A 21026-nucleotide genomic window follows, 5' to 3' on the forward strand; every position below is an offset into this window, starting at 1 on the left:
AAAACCAGATGTATGCGATAAGGGACAAGGAGGGCAACGTCACCACGAATATGGACAAGATAGTCAAAGTAGTAGAGGAGTTCTATACAGATCTCTACAGTAGCCAAAATAGCCAGGACCGTAACGAGGTTGGCGGCGGGGAAAAACAGTCAAACGTTCCACCAGTGACGAAGAACGAAGACAAGAAAGCATTAGAAACTATGAAAAGGGGGAAATCAGCTGGAGAGGATCAGATAACTACGGATTTGCTGAAGGACGCGGGGAAGGGGGGGGGGGGGATATCGTGCTAGAAAAACTGGCCACCCTGTAAACGCAGTGCCTGGTGTTATCGATGGTACCGGAACCATGGAAGAATGCAAATATTATCCTCATTCATAAGCAAGGGGACTCTAAGGACCTTAAAAATTACAGACCATTCAGCTTACTGTCTGTTACGTATAAGGTATTTACTAAAGTAATCGCTAAAATAATCAGGACAACCTCAGACTGCAATCAAGCTAAGGATCAATCAGGTTTTCGGAAACGGTACTCTACTATCGATCATATCACTACCATCAATCAGGTGATAGAAAAATGCTCGGAATATAACCAGCCCTTATACATAGCATTCATTGATTACGAAAAAGCATTTGACTCAGTTGAAACATCGGCGGTGAAGCAGGCATTGCGAAATCAGGGGGTAGACGAGCCGTACGTGAAAGTGCTGGAAGATATATATAGTGGCTGCACAGCAACTATAGTTCTGCATAAAGAAGGTAACAAAATTCTCATAAAGAAAGGTGTCAGGCAAGGAGACACAATCTCCCCAGTACTATTCACAGCTTGCTCAGATGAAGTATTCAGAGACTTGGAATGGGAGCAGTTAGGGATAAGGGAGATGGAGAATACCTCAGTAATCTGCGATTTGCTAATGACATTGCCTTACTAAACAACTCGGGGGATAAACTGCAAATAACTATTGATGACCTAGACAGGAAAAGTAGAAAGGTCGGCTTGCCAATCAATATGCAGAAACTAAGGTAATGTTCAACAGCCTCGGGAAGGAACAGCAGTTTACATTAGGTAGCGAAGTACTGGATGAAGTAGGAGGTTATCTCTACTTAGGACAGGTAGTAACCGCAGATCTGAACCATAAAAAGGAAATAACTAAAAGAATAAGATTGGGATGGAGCGCATTTGGTAAGCACTTACAGATTATGACTAGCAGCTTACCGGTATCGCTCAAGGGGAAAGTATACAACATTTGCATCTTACCTGTACTCACCTATGGGGCTGAAGCGTGGAGGCTAACCAAGAGAGTTCCACATAAGTTGAGGACAAACCAGAGGGCTATGGAACAAAAAAAGGTAGGGGTAACATTAAGAGATAGGAAGCGTGCGGAGTGGGTCAGAGAAATAACTCAAGTTACCGACATTCTAGTGGAAATTAAGAAGAAGAAATGGGCATGGGCAGGACATGTAGCGCGAAGAGAGGAGCAAATAATTAGAAACATGTAATCTCTTTTATCAAAGTGTAGAGTTGCATTTTAACAGATATAAAAAAGAATAAGCTAATAAAGCGCTGAACATTTTGTTTTGTTACTTCGACTTCCGTAACCGCTGCTACCCGTGATAAGAATATCTGCATAATCGTATGGCACCCGTCATACATATCCGTTTCCATCCCCACAATCTAATTTTATTATCTGAACACCCTCTCCGCTTTGCTTGCAGTTCATCGCCGCCATGGAATTGAAGACGACTCTCCAACGATAAAGCCTTTGATGCCTTTGCTGTTCGACAGATTGAGTGACCACAAGCCTATTGCGGCGAACTCTTTCCCGCTTAATGATCACACGAAAGCGCACACTAGCCAATCGGGACACTACTCTAACTCGATACCCGAGCCAGAAGTCTACACTGAATCAGGGTACTTCCCCGAGCCTAGTGGCCACAACAACGGCGGCCAGATTATTCTTTACCACAAAGGCGTGTACAAAGATCTCATCCTGAAGCTGGTTAGGAACCTCGGCAAAATTTGAGGACCGATTTTTGCGAAGCCTTCTTTATGCAGGGTGAGGACATTCCACGCTTGTATCCTTATTTCTCGCATGCGGAATGTATATTTTGATGAATAATCTAGAGATTTGAAATAGAGAAAAATATTGCCTTGAATTTCATAGAGGCGTAGAGTGCAGCTGCGGCGCAGTTGTTTCGCTGGTATAAAACGAAGAATAAAATATGCAAAGGAGAGGTCGTTTTTTTTACTTAATAAATAACAGAAAATTAAGCCAGGTTAGACGATTAGGAACTAAGCGCCTGTTAGGTACAGTGCCCCAGGTGATCAACAGTCCGATCTTGTAGCCAAAAAATGTATAAGCGGCAACCGCTACCAGTTTAGTTCTCTTATCCTGCGGTCACTGTTTTTTTCTATACTTTGCTGCATCTCCCAAAGAGCCTCTTAAATCGAATTTATTGAAACAAACGTTACAAATTAGAGGACACTTTAGTAAAAGGTGCCAAAAGGTCCGAAAGGTGTCATTTAGAGGCCTTCTATTTCATTCACTATTGATTAACATGCTTTCTTGATCGGGGAAATTTAGTTTAAAAGTTGAAAATTTGGCTTCCTATTCTAAGGCGCTAAACCATAAAAATTAATTTCCAGGTGATCGATGCGAATATCCAACGGTATTGCTTGTTTCAAATAATTAAGGCGCCACACAAGCTTTTTTACATTGATTGATGTCGATTTCATCAGACGCAGCTTCCTCAAAGTAAGAACTCAAAAGCAAGAACAAATGCTCGCCTAGAGAAATCGAAACAAGCCGCTCATAGAGCGTCATTGCAGGATCTTACACAGCAACGCATCCCACACATTGCTCTGGGGCTCACTTGACATGATCGTATCTCTCATAGACAACAAGCAGGCGCTCGTTGAAGCTTGGACTACTGGCAGGTGGCTGGCACAAGCCAAGATTGGCAGTTCTCCGCTACGCATCACGCAGCTTAAACTCAGCTAGTTATGCATGTGATACATATCAGGGTTGTACTAACCTCCAAGCGGAAAAAATTGTCGGGCTTTTTAATGCTATATGTAAGGGGTCCGCTGGCTGCAGTGGATTATACTTAAGTGCTAGATCCCAACCGGGGTCGCGTACAGTGCGATATCACTGTCCGGTAAAGAACACCAAATAGCCGACATTATCTGGGGCCCTCTTTTGTAGAGTCTTTCATGCTTGGCTGGTTTGATAATTTATACCACACTTACAAACTGAGATTGAATTAGCGATAAGATTTCAGTTGAAAAATTCGATATGTCCTTTGCATTCCACTAACATGTGAAGAACTGGCTTCCAGCTTACATGGAGAAGGCAGAAGACAACTGTTTTCTTTAACCAGGAAGTCTGGATCAGATGAACGGATGCGTTTCTTCCTCCCCATGACATAAAAAAAAGCTTGTAGCTAGAATAAAGGATGAACAATTGAGCATGTTAGTATGAGTTCATATTGGTACAGTACAGCGCAAGAGGACACAGTACGAAAAGGAAGAAGACGGACAGACGTGCTCCGTCCTTAGTAGTAGTAGTAGTAGTAGAAAATATTAATTTGGGAAAATGGGTTAAGGGTTATGGGCGGGGATGGTAAGGGACTCCGTTGGCTCATGCCGCTGCTCGAGCTCACGCAAACAATGCCCTTTGTGCCGCGAGGTCGGAGCTGGACAGGCCTATCTCTAAATCTGCCCACGTTGGGTTTTTCTTACGAGGTATGGTTTGCTTTTCTGGGCAAGCCAATACAATATTGTAAAGGTCTGCTTTCTGAAAGGAAAATGCGCCTTGAGCTAGAAAGTATAAGTCCTAATTTTGTGCAGTTTACGCGAGGTGTTGTAGGACAATGTTTGTGATCGCCTCAGGTGCCACTCCTCTGATTTATCGAGTCTTTTAGCAGCTGCTGGGAATGTTTGCCTCGCTAATTGGACGTGTTGCAGTATCTCGCGATGTGTAATGAGGGGCTGGGGGTGGTCATGTGAGGGGATTGATGAGGAACCCCGGAAGAGGAATGCTCGGGACGAGGCGTGTGCACACCCGTTTCCCTCTACCCCTTGACGACCAGGTACCCATAATACTTTGTTGTCTGAGGCTTGGTGTCTGACTTGGGATAACATTTTACAGACAAAGGAAGAAACCAGGCCTCGAATCTTGTTCCGTAGGCTGTTTGGGAGAGGGTGACATTGTATATGCAATTGGTGTGTGTTGCGGCTAATGTGATCGCTACCTCCTCCATTTATGCGACGTCTGAATTTCTAGCGTTCGGCACCGCTACCGTATGTCCTAAGTGAGTGACGGCTACTGTTGTGATGCCACCACACGGACCCCCAGAGTCAACAGAGAAGGCTCATTTGTCCTTGGAGTAGTTCTTATCCATCGTCCTGGCTTGTGCTTTGCGCCGTGCCTCGTGATATTAAGGATGCATATTACGTGGTAAGGGCATTGTGTGGAGTTTTCCTCTCAATTCTTGTGGTATGTCCTGTCTCCGCTTCGTGGTGCTGAGAAAGATAATGCAAAGCTGTTCAAGTATTTGCCGTCCAGTGGTGGCACGAGAGAGGTGAAAAGTTTGCTTTATAAGGTGAGCCTCTATGAGTTTGTCGGTAGTATTGCGCACGCCAAATTTAAGGAACCGATCGGTCGACACACTGAGGGGTAGCTCTACCGCACGCTTGTGGGCCATGCGAAGTATATTGTCGAGTTTCTTGAGGTCGCTCATTCGTACCTTATGCGGCTGGCGATAAAAGCCAGGTTTACTCGCGGCGTGTCGTTCTCTTTCGTACCTTTATTCTTGGTCGCAATACTTGAGATCATTCTGTTGACTTGTGACATGTCGTCCGGAGGTGAGCAATAGCTGTCGCTTTGACCCCTTTATTGACAGGCCGAGAATACAAATGTTATTTGCTTCGGGAATGGGTGTATCATGGATCTTAATTTGGATGTGTTAGTTGCTGCCCCGGGAACGCATGACTAGACGTTTTGACTTGGTAGAGCAGTAGGTGAGTCCGCATTCGGTGACTTAGTTCTGCACAGTGTTGGCGGCTTCCTGGAGTCTGTCCTGCGTTACCTCTTGTTACCCAAGTGGTGACGTCATCTGCATACAAGGCATGATATATGCCGTCTGTGACGTTGAGTAGGTACTGTAGATGCAAAAGTGCCAGGTTAAAAAGAAGCGGGTAGAGTACCGCTTTTTGTGGTGGCCCCTTTTTCCCATGTGGATGGCGTTGGATCTTGCATCGTCCAATGTGTCCATCTCATCCCTTTTCGTCTTGTGCCTTTGTGCTGCACCCTTTGGATACAAAAGTTGTAAGTAGCACAGTCATGACGTGTCTGCAACGCACTATTTGCTGTTCTGATATATTTTTCGATGTTTCCGTATGCTGCAAAAATAACACGCTGATTAACTTGCACACTCTGTGAAAGTATATGTTTTGTCTGTTTAACACTATAGCACACTTGTACATTAATGACCTCCCTGTGCGCCTTAATAATTCTAACTGTTTTCTTTATGCAGATGACACCACCATCTTAACATCGGGTTCACACATAAACACTGTGGTTGAAAAACTGAATGCTGATGCAGACACTGTATTAAGCTGGTGCCGGGATAATATGCTGTCCATTAATGCATCCAAATCTAGTTTTATAGTTTTCAGCTCATCTCATAAAATTATCTGCGAAACCCCGTTTGTTAACATCGGCTCTAATTCTATCTTTGCTTCTGATCATGTGTCATTTTTAGGTGTGGAACTTGATAAACATCTAAAATTTCGGACTCACATCACATCTATTTCTCGTAAAATGGCTTATGGCATTAGAGTGCTAATTAAAGTTCGGCCGTATTTTGATATTCCCACGCTCATTTCTCTGTATTACTCGTTCATCCACACTCACATCCAGTACTGCATTTCATCTTGGGGAAACACGTACCCTTCGCACTTATCTTCCCTGCAAATTATCCAAAATCAAGCTATACGCATTATTACTTGTAGTCACCGATCAGAAAATGCCCTTCGTTTGCTCCAATCACACAATATTCTTTCTGTAATGAAAATAATCGACTACAGTTTATGTATCCTAATGTACAAATCTGTTAGAGAGCTACTTCCATTCTCACTAACCACCAATGATCAAATTCCGCGTCGTACGGACACACGTTTCGCCATCAACAACAACTTCTTGCTGCCTAAACCAAACACTAATTATGGGAAACAATCAGTCCGATTCTCTGCTACCACTCTTTGGAATTCATTACCTACAACTATCAAACAATCATTAACTATTTTTGCCTTTAAATCCGCTGTTCGTCAGTTTTTGTCATCACACTTATCGTAATTTTCAAGGTAATCTGTTCATGTGTTATCCTTTATATCTTTTTTATGAATTGTTTCCTATGTTTTCTTTATGTGATTAGGTGTTTATTCTTTGTTATTACATCAATAGCGTCTGTACTAATTCATGTTTCATTCGCCCCAACCCACTGATGCGAAATATTGTATAATTTCTGCAACTGCTCAATATGTATTTCTTTTCAATAATCATCATAGGAGGTCCCGTTCCGCAGTCCTTGACTTTGGGACCTCCTTCTGTATTCATGTTTTGTTAACCTTTGAAATACAATAAACTTCAAACTTCAAACTTCAAATAAAGAATTGTCCCTGAATTACCTTCATTTTCTCTAAATGGTTTCCTCGAGTATCGTACAGATATCGGAAGCCTTACTGGATAGGAATGGTTCTGAGAGACGCAGTGCGGCCTCATGGGTAATACAGCGGTTCATTTAAACTAAACAAAACCTTCCAAAGAATATAACAGAAAGTAAAGCGTCAGACCAAAGAACGCAATCGAGGCTCTCAATACCGCAGTGTCATCATTGCAGCAAGGCTGCAACTGTAAAATCTGGACGATGTATAAAAGCCTATTGCGAAGCGAATGGAACAAAGTTACGTAAACATGGACTAAAAAAATGAAGAATACCAAGATACCCAAACCTCGGAGGCGTTCGTGTCAAATAGAATTGTCTTCAAACGTCACTACATTTACATTATCCTTAAGAACATGCACGAAGAAACATAGTAAAACAGTCACTAAGTTGTATACCGCTTTCACAAGAGCACTAATGATGGCAATTGGTAACGATTGTGATTGTAGTTTCAAGCACAGCCGCAATGGACCGCGCTACACGTGCCCACTCAATTGCAATCGACAAGTTAGATCGCTATGCAGGACAGGCATGGTGCTACGTGATTACGATTCGTTTTTGATGTATATTTTAGAATACAAGATTGAGTAAAAACTTTATTCTTTTTCTCACCACAGCTTCTGTGGAGTATTAGCAGTTGTGTCATCCATAGCGCACGCAGGTAGTGTTGCAGATTCGCATGCGTCCGCAAGTGAAACGAGGAAAGAGGAGGTTTGAAACTGGCAGAGGGCGAAGGGGCACTGAACTCCATGTTGTCGTATCAACAGCCGGGGGGAAATCCGGGCCTTAAACGCAGACAAAGGCGGCTTGGTGTCAGCCCTGCTTCATTTCTGGGCAGGGCACCAGGTAACTAGTACATACGAAAACTGGCAAACGCGGTCGATCCCGCACGTTTGCTTATCACTGCCAAACCACAAGTAATTTTATGCTTCCTCCGCTGTCAATCTTCCGAGCAGCTGAAGCCTCTCCAAACGTGGTCATTCGGCAGTGAAAAAGCAGTAGACGATGATCAGATGATGGTCGAAAGGAGAATTATATTTAGAGAAGAAAAACAGTATACATTTGCAAACTGTAAATTACAGTAACAAGAGTCACGCAGACAACTGTAACTTAAAACAAAATAGACTCTCACACAGAGAAGTCACTCTACAAGCCCTTATTTTCTACCGAGCATTTAGGTTAATGCCTAGGGACTGTAAATACGTGCTAAGCACGGAGCCTCAATCTTGACTGCCAAACATGGTCCCAGGACCGCTTTTTGATGACAAACATCAACAAAGACCCGAGGGCGGTCACCTTCGGTGATCCGCCCCGAAAATAAAGCAGCCAATCAAATTATTGAAAAACATGCCACAACCCCCGTGGGTTGGGAATAATCTGGGACCCAGGTCCTTAATTACGCCAAATAAAAATACAACATTTAAAAAACACACTTTCTCCACTCGTTGGTCTTGCAGCTGACGCCTTTGTGAAAGAAACGCCGCGGGGGATCTGGAGACTAGGCCACCCAGCCGTTCCGTTCGAGGAAAAGGCGGGGGGGGGGGGGGGGGGCGGCACTGTCCCAGAGCAGTGTACAGTCGCCGTTGCTCGGACCCGATGTCTCGCGACACAGCGGGAGGCCGCTGGGCTGATTCGCTACTTGGGAGGGCCAAGAGTCGCGCCTATTGTCGCCTTCTGCAGGACATTTAGTGAGCCCTTGTGGCAGTGCAAAAGGCTTCATTAACGGCGTCTCCCTGCACCCATGCTTGGCGCCATGGCGGGAGATCGCTGGACGAGCCGGCCGTAAAGTGGTTCGCAGGAGCGTGCCTGCCGCTGTTGTTCCCGGCTGATAAGGACGCGTCTGCCGTTCGCTTCTTGGCGACGCCTAGGAGCGAAGGGACGAAACAAACCAAGCCTCCCGTGCGCCCCGCGGGTCGCATTCAGCATCCAAGAAGGGCATCCAAGAAGAGGGGAGAAAAGGAGAACAAAAAACAACAGCGCTCGCTCCTTGGCCTCGGCGCATGGGGGGTTCGACTGCCAGATCGACTCCACGTGCGAGTCGCTTTTCACTGCGGCCTTACACCCCACATGCAGTTAGGAGAGCTTGAACATTGCTTTGCAGTTCAAATCACATAGACAAAGGTATTTATTCTAAAATTTCATGCTTTATAATAAAACTTGTTCCCTTACTTTCAGTTGGTATATTTTATTGTCTGGGAACGAAGATGGCAACGACTGCTCGACCGCGGTCGAGGCGGAAGAGCAGCATCGTGGGCGATTGCAGTTGAATTCGCCTAGTAGCAACGCCGGATCCGCTTCGGGCTCGCTTTCGATTGACTTGATCACGATCTGAAGTGCCCGTGTGACAGCGGTATAAGTCTTTTAAAAGAATTTGAAACCGGGCTAGATGGTATTGCTTCTCAAGATTCGTTATAGCCGATTCCAGAGACGACCAATGAAAGAACTCAGGATTGGCCCTAAACTATCATCAGTGTTTATTCGTATCCACACCAAAATATATATTGCACGCAACAAGAAGTCCGCAGTATGAGAGGGAGATAAACTCCTCTTCATGTCTGGTTTCATTCTATATATTTTTGTGTAGATATTAAGGAAGAGATGCGATAGTCTAAATTCAGTCCTGGGTCCTTTCTCTTTCAGTCTTCGTGTTTGGGTTCGTATCTGTATTTGCATTACAAGACGTCTTAACATAGTTTAGCCTCTGGACAATGGTTATACCGTTTTTCCACACGTTGTACGTGATCTATTTAAAAAAAAAGCTTTTTACAGCTCATTATTTTACAGAAATCCTCTCAGCCTAATTTTGTAAATCCTGTACACAAGATACGTATGGAGCTTCTAGATACTCATTTTCTTGAGTAGTGTCTAAGACATCGCATTTTATTGTTGTTGCTGTTAAAGAAAATACTTTTGTGTATATCTACTTCAAATTCGAACGCATCGCGTTGGCTAGCATAGTTCAAATAGTGGCATTAGAAGAGTCGTTGGCAGAGCGTGCCACCGCATTCTGAGTCCAGCGTTGTGCTCTTCCCGAGCGAAAGATGATGGCGTAGGTGAAGGCCACAGCAATCGCCACCAGCAGAATCCCAACTGTGGCCAGCGACCGCAAGGACATTCCAAAGATGGAGGCCCATCTCCTGTTGGCTGCCGATGCTGGAACACCACAGTCACCGATAACTGCAGCAAATAGTTTATTAACAGTGAAAAGCAAATGGGGGAAGGGTGAGAGGGAGGTACTGAGCACTTTAGTTTATAAGTGGACGATTTTACAGTGCCAACGTTTCATAAACAGCTCCACTACAGTTTTATCAAGAAATGTTTGCGGGAAACTTCTGACTTATTACGTCTTGTTAGGGCGAAATCAAGAGTGTCTCACTATGAGTCCTCTTCATTAGCGCAAAAGACTTAAAGACTACGTTCTCCGCAAAATCCGCGATCAGTGCTGCAGGCGAAAAATCACGAACAGTCGGTAGTTCGCAAGTGATATAGCGATGCACTTGTCGACCGCTGATGGATATAGCGTCAATACATCACATGTCATAGCCCAGTCAGTAGGAGTTTCCACTGCGAACTACTCGCCTGAGGTACAAAGGCGAAAATTGGAATTTAGCCCCCCAGGAGCATTGGGTACCAGGCCGGACGAGTTATTCTTCGGCTGCACAGGCAGGGTTTTGCGCCTTGGTTAAAGCAGCGCTTGAAAGTTATACTTTGTTATATTTAGGATAACTTGGTAGATTGAAACTATATGTTAATAAGTATGGGTGAAATAACAAGGGGAAGGAAATGAAGGAATAAGCGATTAGGAAGACCGAAGTATGCAAAAGAGGATAAACAAGTGAAGCCGCAAAAGGAGGGCATTACAGCTGCAGCGTCGTACTCTCAAATACGAAGTATAAGGGTACCCAAAGTTTCTTAACAAGTTTCCAGACGTGCTACTCGTCACAAGATAGAACGTCGAAGTAATTTCCTGGCGTTCCAGTTTCTTCCACGCCATTTGAAGGAGCTGATAATTCAATCGTGCCAGGCATCTAGTGTGAAACGATGAATTCAGAATGCTTACTCAAAACTCTTGGTTTTCAAAGAGCGATATAGCTCTAGGTGTCTTTGTAGCGGATGAGGTGTGGCATTAACAAACAAAGCTCAAGACATGGGCATCAGCATATATTGTTTTAGATCGGTGCATTCCTTAATAGTGAATTGATAATATTCATCAGATGGCATATAGCTGTATTTTAACAAGAGAGGTCGCAACTTTTTCATTTGAACTCACGTATCCCTGATGTAACTGTAAAAGCAAATCCTGCGAGAGATTATTGGATAAAGACGATTACACCATGCAACTGAGCTGATGTGTCCTTAAGAGGTAACATCGGAAACAAAATGGTATTCGAAGTTGGATACCTGTTATCGCAGAGTTTTCGTGCTTCATGGAGCACTTAAGGTTACAAAATTTCTTGATATGCTTTTGAAACGCAAACAATCGCCCAATTAAATGTTCCCAAGACTACAAATTCCCCATCGTTGGTCGCACTGCGAATTTTATCAGGCTCTTCAAACCAGCATTCGTTATTAAGCTAAACACATTGCACCATGGAGATTTACGGAGAAATATTCGGTTGTTTTCGTTTTCCGACATCACCTCACCACAATGGCTCAGTCGCTAGGACGCTGGACGGCTGATATACTGTCCGTATAGTGTGCGATATCCGTGCGCTTTGAAAGACGCCAATAGTAATAATTTCTGTAGTCCTAGGCGTCCCTCATTACCGATGTCGATTTGGGATTTTAAACTCCCTAAAACAAACCACACCAATATATTGATTTGAATATATTCAGGGTGCAGGTTTATGGTATGGTTGTGTGTAGTTATATATCAAAGTTCTTTTTTAACTTTACCTAAACTTCGGTTCAACTTGTTAGCGAATATAAACTAAGCAGTGATCGATGCTCGAATCGAACGGAATCTGAAAGCGTCCCTTGTTTAGTAGAACTTTAACCTGCTGTTCACTTTTCTTCCTCCAATCCAGACACGTATAGGGCTAGTATGCGACAGCCTTCCTCGCTTCCTCCTCTCTTTATTTCTTTTATCTGCTTATCCGCACTTTAACTGTCCATAGCGAGCTCTCCCATTGCCTTCTATATCGCCCCTTCCGCCTTTCCTCTTTGTTCTTTATCATTCTTGTGCTTTGCTCCTTCCCATGCATCATTACAGAGCACAATTTCTCGGCTTGAACACATAAATACACTGACGTTAAGAATGTTATTCGAGCACACAAGACGCATGAGGCCTCTGCGCACCGTTTTGTGAGCTGTTTGAAGCAGTTCCAAAGGCAAGGGTAACTGAGATCAAAATATATGGCAATTGTCTTCCTACGAACACATTGTCCAGTGCCCATTTATAACAACGGGGTAGGAACTCATAAATATTCTGTGCGTCATATTTATTGGTCCAGATGACTGTTACCTGCTGCAGCGCTGCAAAAACGTGAGAAAACTTTTGTTGCCATCTTAATGCGAGAGAAAACCAAAAGAAGGCAAACGGTGGGGGAGGCGGCCTGGCGTATCTAGAGACTATTCAATGCTGCCAAGGTTTTAAGTGGCCAACGCACCCACATAACTGACAGCACCACCTTTTGCTGAGTTCGCTTCTTCCTCCGAGCGAGCGTTTCAACGTGCTCCTCTTTATTAATTACGAAAGGGCCTTACAAAAGTACAGCGCACGTGTCTGTGCTTCCTTCCTGCTTTCCCGTGGTTTCGCGCTGTTTTGTTCTAAGTCATGAACCAAGTAGCCCAACAATATTCCCATTTACGAAAAGACCGCTGATGCACAATGTCCGCATCTTTGTTTTCACTCTTACGTCACCCTATAGTGAGTTCCCTGCTTCTGCCGAGGAGTTGTAACGTGTCTGCCTCGTTGTTTCAAGGAAAAAAGCAAAAGCGACTAGAGGCGCGTCCTCGTCTATCGTGGGCGATGCACATTGTCTTGCGCTTGTTTACATAGCGAATGTGTGCTGATCCATGGCTCATCGAACATGGGACTAGCACTTTTGTTACCGATCTTGCTTACGTTCGAGCACTGCAATCTATTGAAAACGCGAAGCAGCTAGGCGCGAGGACACCTGCTTTTTTCGGAGGAAGAAGTAGAGCAGGAACGAGAAACTCAGAGTACCAAAATAAAATGAGGTCCTAAAATGAGAACTCCAGCCATATTACTTCACCTCACCGCATAAATAAAATCTCTTGTCTTTATTCATAGAGACACATCTTGCTCTTAGAATGCTTTCACTTCCAACCTAGCTCCTTTCCTCACAACGCGGCTAAGATGTCCCTGTCATGAAGTGAGGGAGTTCTTGGTTCGCGCTACTGAGGCTGGCAGTGCGGTAGCAACCTGTCAGCGAACTTTTATACCACGCAGTAAAGTAGCAGAGTTAAACACCCATTGACGCAAAAAACGTTCACGGCATGGTTACAGCTGCTTAGCTCAGGATTCAGAGAGAGTCTTTGCGGTACTCTAATTTCATGATATATTCATGTAATTAACTTGATAGCCACGCAAACACTTCCATATGTGCAGACATATAAAGCCCTTTCTCTAGATTTCCGCCTTTCAATCACTGCCGCTTCTACTGCCGCGACGATGCGAAATCTAGATAACGGGCTTACTATCCGTGATATCATTCCCACCTTCTTCTTTCTTGCACCGCAGCTATTCTCCTCTTCTTTAGAAAGCCGCAAACCACGTTGTTCCAGCGGCAACCAGACTCTTGGTTACCCTCTACTGCTACTACAAAGACTCCAAATCGATAAACGAGGCGTTTAGCAGCTACTGCTGTAATAATGCCATAGTCGATATGGAACTACCATACGTATGTATAAAAAGGCAAAACATTCAGCTGAACGCCAGCGCAAATACCTTCCTTCTGTGGCAGCTGCGGCTCTTTCCTCGCTGGTGAACTGGAATCGATTACAGGACTCCTTGATGCTGGACCGGTAAAAATATCCGACGACTCCACGGCGGGCCCATGAAGAGATCCACGAGGAGGCGCGTGGGCCTCCTCATGAGCCAAAGCAAGCAGCTCCTTCATGGCCTCGTTGTTGAGACCAAGTACCTGCTGCAGGTACTCGTCAACGGCCAAGCTGCGCACGGACTCCCGAGATGACGTCGAGGACACATCGGCGCTAGGATCGCTAGAAGATGGCCCAGATTTGCTGCTGCCGGAGGCCGACATTATGCTCGCTCAGTGAATGGCTTCCTTCTTGACAGGGGAACAAATGGCGACCATCACCTATGCTACTGTCTTCTTTCTCCTTGGTAGGTTGGCACGGCAAGACTTAGGAAATAAAACTGAAGTTACGATCCTTGCAAGTCCACCATATATATAATTCGAGGAGGATAAGCTTGTACACCTTTTTCATGTTTGTTGTGCAGCTTGTGTCGGTGATATGTATTTACAGGGACCTATTATTCAATTTGGAAAGTATGCTATGAATGCAGCTCATCACAGCGCAGAAAAACTGATGCACGCCAAACCGGCTAAATTGCTTCTTCCCATTTTATTTTTATTCTGCCATCCTGAAGTGATTATCTGTTCTCGAGTGATCAGTAAAAAATTGTATAAATTAGCATATATATGTTGTATTATTTAATCAGTACTCGAACGCGTGTTCATTTTGTTTTTGTTTTGTGAAAGTGCGTTAGGAGAAAGTTGCACACAATTAACACGAAGAACATAGTCGTCTTTCGAGGCAGTATAATGTAATATCACAGGACATACATCAGTCCACGTAATTGATGACGTGAGTGCGCAGGGGCACCCATCTGATTTCTTGAGGTTTCTGCCCTACATTCCCCTGACAGTTCGCTGCTAACTTATCTATTCCTGATTTCAATAAAATGAAAAGGGTAAATGTTTCACAATCAATCCGGAAATAGTTTCGACCAATACTAAGATGACATGTGTAAATATGTGGTTTTTGTGATTCAAAGATTTACCCTAAAAAATTCATAAATCGATCACAACATTACTAAAATATAGTTCATTCCTGAAAGCTCAGTTGATTTCAGGATGCTTTTTGAAATTTTTGTACCTCTTATGCGAAAAATATCATCCAGGGGAATATTGAAAATCAAATTCAGTCCTTTAAATTCAAATTCAGTCCTAGGGGCACCGACCACCAAGCTCCTGCGAATTCTTACTGATTATTATGCTCATTAAAAGTTGTCTCTCTCTCTCTCTCTCTCCTTTAAATTACAAGATTCAAATTATGTTAATAACAGAATAGCAAATCTCCTGCGCTCATAACGTGAAATTCCAGCTGTCCCAGACAATACGACCTAGATATTAATGAAACACAGTGTCCTAGCACAGTGAAGCGAACTCAAGGATCTAGAGGTAGCCTTAACTAGTTTGTGGTATTTTCTGTAGCTACAATATTAGGTAATAAAGAAAAATGCCAGTTTGTTTATTTATTTATTTACAATACCTCAACGACCCCAGGAGTACGGGGTTTTACATGAGGGGTAGTCTTGACAGTATTGTGGAGACTAAAAAAAAATTTAATGGCGGTTCTGAAATGGCTTCGGTTAGAGTGAGCGACGATGTCAGCGGGAAGATCGTTGCAGTCGATGGCTGTCCTCACAAAAAGTCAGTTGAGGTACGTTGTCGTTCGGACATGTGGCGGATAAACAGCCAAGGTATGGCTGATGCGACTGGATGTTCGATGAATAAGCATGATGACTGCTGTGCTAGGTGATAAGGCATGATAAAATTTATGAAATAAAGAGTCTAGATATTTTACGACGTGCTTGCAAGCTTGAGAGACCGGCATTAGCTTTTAGAGTAGTGGCGCTAGTATTACGAGAATAGTCAGAGAAGATAAATCTAGCTGCACGGTTTTGTGTTATTTCAATGGTAGATATCAAGTTTCGAAGATGCGGGTCCCACAATGCGCATGCGTACTCGACATTTAATGATAAGAGTACAGATTATCTACCTACCTGTTTTATCAATCGATCCAGCATCGTTCTTCTCTGATGTTACAAGGCTTCAGTAGTTCTTTATTGTCTTATAGTTGAGAGTTCTGAGGAAGGCCGTCTTTCCAACTGCAGGCCACGCGGTAGGTTCTCCGACACATCGCTCGCCTACAGAGCGCAGCGGACGGCGGCCCGCTATTCCATTTGTTGCGACATCGCTCACTCGCGCAAGGGAGCGGCGCTGCTCGAGTGCGAGCAGCTTACCAGCGTAACGCCCCCCCCACCCCCCCCCACCCCCCCTACGACCTGTGCTCGCCCTGGCCCGCTGCTACGGAGGTTCAGTGAGAGACCGTCGACATCGCGGGGAAACGCCCCACACCGCTCTGTGCATTGCAGCAGCTGACCGGAGCCGTCATCTACAAGGAACTCCAACACCACTTCCTCGTTTACACCGACGGCTTCGTGGCCAGAGATAGTTGCTCGCTAGCAGCGGCGGCAACCATCCCCGCCCTGCAACTGCACAGAGAGCTGCACCTGTCATTCCTGGGTTCTTCCACCACGGCGCGGCTGCTGGGCCTACGTCTAGGCCCGGATGTACAGTCGCAATCAATATGAAGGTGATCGCTGGAGCTTCGACCGGTGGGCCTTTCAAGCTGCATAGCGGCCGATTTTGGAACTGCGAAGACAATGATTGCGCTGCCTTCTTGCCCTCCTAAGCTCTTCCGGGCTACAAGCATCACCCCCCTGACTAACTAGAAAGCTTTTGTTTTAAATGTGGACACGATTTTGCTGGCGCGGCCTGCGGACAGAAATATGTGAACATAGCGATGTAATGCTTTCGTTTGTCATCGCAACCTGCTTGTTGACGCGTGAAAAAAAGAAAAGAAAAACTGTTACTAGCTAGCGGGGAGTGTCAGATGTTACCGGAACAGCGAAAAGAGAGAGAGGGGCTACCAAGATGTTTCCCTCGCCGCGGAAGGTGGTGACTTAACGTGGCGCTGCTCCTTGTCTCGGTTGCGGCTCGAGCGATCACCTTGATATTGATCGCGACTGTACTTCTTGAACTGACTCCGCCGCCACCCAGGTGTGCCGTGCTATGCGACTCTCGCGCCGCCCTCAGCTGCCTTCGAACCACCGGCCGGGGAACTCCGCTACTGTGTCAGATTCGCGCGCGAAGAGGGCGCTTGGCGGAGCGCGGCTGCGTTATACGGGCACAGTGGATCCCCTGCCACTGCGGCATCGAGAGCAGCGAACGTGCCAATGAGCTCGGTACCGCAGCACATGAACTCCCTCCTAGCGACGAACATCTCGCTTTAGAGGACGTGCGTGCGGTAATCGACGACCCCTCCGGACGCAGCACCCCGACCCACGCATGGCAAGAGGTGAGCGCATTCACAACGGCCGCTCGCTGAATCGGCTTCAACGCGCAATGATCATCCGTGCACGCATTGGATGTGTGTGGCTTGGGGAACAACGGATGCGGTACGGACTTGCCACCAGTGACGTGTTTGACGGCTGTGACGCGTTAAGGCGCGAATATAGTCCGATGCAACGCACGCGCGCGCATGCGCTCGCACACGTTGCGTTATGCTGCCGAAAACTCCCCGTCGATAGTTTCGCGAGCTCCAGCCCCCAACGTAACCTGCGGCGACCAGCGCGCCTCGACGGCCCCGGCGCAGAGTTGGCTCCTGTTCCATTCGAGCGTCGGTGCCGCCGACCGCGTCGACCCACAATGCATTGCGCAGAAAAAAATGGGGGACGGTCGCGTAAGCTTCGGACAGCTTGGTGGAGAGGTTTATCGAAGACAGTGGCTGACTTATTGCGTCGGGAATTCCCGCCTGGGCGGCGACTGTGTGAACCTTGAGCCACACGTCAGCGTCCCGTGAGTGCAATGTAAACTGACAACCCCCAACTGCAGCGTGCCTCCGACAAGTCGGCGCCGCGGTGGCTGACGCCGTGTCGTCCGTCCATGTTTACCTTGTTTTGGTTGTGGTGTTTGCGTTTGTAATGGGCCTAGTGCGCAGCGAATACAGCGTCCATGTTCTGGTGAGAGTGAGTGAGATCACGGGATACCGAGCAGCAGTGCGCGCTGCGTTGACAATGGGAATTGGCGCGTTAAGAAATGTGCGAAGTGCGTCTGCGAAACGAAGAAGTGTGTTTGTAATCGAGTGGTTAATTTTCAATATAGCCACTGTTCTTTTTAGTATTTTATTTGTGTGATCACTCTTTTCTTTCACTACTTCAGAGTCCAGCAGCGTAAACAGAACGCGTGTCAGCAGATAATAATAATAGTAATAATGTTTTATTTACACCCAATGTGTACATAGGATGAGGGAGCACAGTCGAAAAAGTTGTAATGACAACTTGACAAGGCCGCAGGCCCCCAAAACAATAACAATGACAGCTTCACATCGGCAGTGCAGAAAATATACAATCCCAAAGTATACAAACTAAAATTAACATAACGTTGCAACAGACAACATTCTTCACAGGGGGGGGGGGGGGGATAGAATGAGAGGAAAAAAAAATTAATACAATACTAGTGCAGACTTCTAGCATAGGAAAATAATAATGCACGCATCTAAACGGACAAAAAATGTTTTCTTAGCTCTTTATAAGTGATTGATTCAAGTTTAATGTATTTTCTATCCAGATCGTTTAATGTTCGTGGCAGTATGTTGTGTAATGTTTGGAGACTATAGTTTGTTCTGTATGTGTGTACCTTCTATTGTTCATTTTTGCGTGTAGCGTACGCTCTGTCGTTTGCTTTCAGTTCAGCTAGTGACTGCAGAAATCTAGAATTATTTATGAAATCTCGTTTAAGTGACTTACATAGTCGATAGTCGTAAGCTTTAGTAACTGGCATAATATTGTATTTTTTAAAGAGATCATGAGTATGAAAATAACGTGCGACATTCTCAATAATCCGAAGAAACTTCTTTTGTAACACACAAACTTTTTGCGTGTTTTCTTTAGTGGTTGAACCCCAAACTAAACCACAGTAGTTAAGCCACGATGAAAATAGGGAGTTATATATTAGTGCCATAATATTACGTGGCAGAAAATTATTTCGATAAGCCAGCCCCACTACCTGCGCGAGTTTACTTGTAAGGAAATCTACATGCGCATTCCATGAAAGGGTTTCATTAAAGATTACACCTAACGTCTTGAATGTCGTTACGATTTCTACTGGTATGATCTGCATTGAAATTGTTTTCGTTATTATTATGCTCTTGTTTCTAGGGCGAAACAGAACTGCTTTTGTTTTCGTTGTGTTTATTTTAAGCAGTTCATGCGCGACCATTCTTCTAACGCAGCAAGTGTTAAATTTGCATTATCAATGAGTTCATCGGCCAATCGTCCAGTTAGAAATACACTGGTGTCATCGGCATATATAATGAAGTTAGCTGCGGGACAGCTATTCACTATGTCGTTTATATATAAATTAAACAAAGAAGGTCCCAAAATGCTTCCTTGTGGTACTCCACAGCAAACTTGTAAAGAGTTGGAGAAATGGCCATTAAATCCTACAATTTGGATTCTATTACATAGATACAATTCTATGAGAGATGCTGCTTGTCCACGAATGCCATAATGCTCCAATTTTCGTATTAGTAGATGATGATTTATGGAGTCGAACGTTTTAGTGAAATCAACGAAAAGGCCCAAGACCAGTCTGCTGTCTTCGAGTTGTGATAATGTAAACTCCTTTTGAGCAAACAGCGCAAATTCTGTGCTAAGACCTTTCCGGAAACCGAACTGACAGTCGACTAGGAGGTGATGTTTCTGTTCAAACTGAACTAATCAATTTAGAATAACCTTCTCGAAAGCCTTAGAAAGCACAGGAAGTATTGATATGGGCCGGTAATTCCCCATATCGTTTCGCTCGCCTTTCATAAACAGCATAGTTATTCGTGCCACTTGTACCTTAGACGGAAATACGGCCTGAGAAAGACACAGGTTAGAAATGTGCGTAAGGCAAGGCGCGAGAACTTCAATAGCATGCTTTATTGATGCAGCAGTGAACCCGTCAATATCTTTACTAGCGCTGTTGTTTATGCTTCTAACTAATTTGATCACTTCCTCGTTTGTGACAGGATCAAGAAAAATGGAGGTCCCATTTCTATAGAAATTCTGAAGATCATTAAATACCATGTTGCTCTCTACAGCGTTCATCAGATATTTGTTAAACGCATCAGCAAGCAGCTTTCCGGACAACTCAGAGCCATTGATTACCGTTTTTTCAATTGTTTCAGTGCCGACGTTTCGCTTTAGCACAGAATTAAGCCTTTTCCACAATACATCCGTACTTCCTACAGCAGAGTTGAATAAGTTATTCATATAGGAACGCTTTGCCTTCCTCAGATCACTGCCTAATTTATTACGGTATGTCTTAAATTTTTTGAGTATATTAATAACCTTAGACTTTATGAACTGGTTGTATAAATTATTCTTCTTGTTTATTCTGCTAATAAGCTCGCTGCTTATCCAAGGCTTACGTATCTTTCGGCGGCGCTTGGTGCGTACGAAAGGAAAGCTTGCTGCGTAAATAGACTTCAGTTTGCAAATAAATGCATCATAAGCGCAGTTTGCATCTGCTGTGCTGTAAATGAAATCCCAACTCGTGGACTATACCGTGTCGCGAAAAATTGAGAGGTTACCGCATGTTATAGGGTGAAGTACAAGGATATCAGAAGTGTGTTTTCGACGGGCATACCTCCTCGAGCAGAAAAATATTGGCAGGTGATCACTCAGATCAAATGCAAATACGCCAGCTTTAACTTCATCACAACCTATATTTGTGCAAAAAACATCAATTAGAGACGCTGAAGTCTCAGTTATTCTGGTAGGGAGGCTAATGTCGTTATAGCAGCCGTGGGATTTTAATAAAATATCAAGTTTATATTTTACGGAGTCATTCTGCAGCATATTGATATTGATGTCTCCACCACAAATAAAATCTAAATGATTTTCACTAACGAACACCAATATTGATTCAAAATGTTCTAGAAAAGCTACAACAGAACCATTTGGGGGGACGATAACACACAGCCAATAAAGTTCTTTGTATCCTGACTAACAAAAATTCATAGTTCTAGGTTGTTGCAGAGTAATCTTCAATGAGCTCTTAAGGATTTTCATCATTAAAAATATGCAAATCCCTCCACCATGCCCCGTGGACCGGTTGGCATATATTGTTTTATAGGACGGTAGACGATAGACATCGGCTTCATTAGTGGACCATGTTTCTGTCAGCATTACAACATCAAATGTTCTCTGCACTTGTTCAAAAAAAAAAAAAGATTCAAAACGCCTTCTTTGTTTCTGAT

General features: G+C 44.4%; 1 protein-coding gene across 1 annotated transcript in view; it reads left to right on the forward strand.

Annotated features, from left to right (window-relative positions):
- Positions 1–2087, forward strand: part of LOC146174999 (uncharacterized) — a 28461-nt gene extending 26374 nt beyond the window's left edge. Inside the window, exon 9 of the mRNA XM_084585501.1 lies at positions 1713–2087. Within this exon, the coding sequence (XP_084441627.1) occupies positions 1713–2020 (308 nt within the window). The 3' untranslated portion in view covers positions 2021–2087. The remainder of the gene's footprint in view (positions 1–1712) is intronic.
- Positions 2088–21026: the final 18939 nt, after the last annotated feature.

Source organism: Amblyomma maculatum, chromosome 11 (assembly GCF_055883805.1).
Source record: "Amblyomma maculatum isolate TAMU_Amacu chromosome 11, ASM5588380v1, whole genome shotgun sequence".
In the NCBI taxonomy this organism is placed as follows: domain Eukaryota; kingdom Metazoa; phylum Arthropoda; class Arachnida; order Ixodida; family Ixodidae; genus Amblyomma; species Amblyomma maculatum.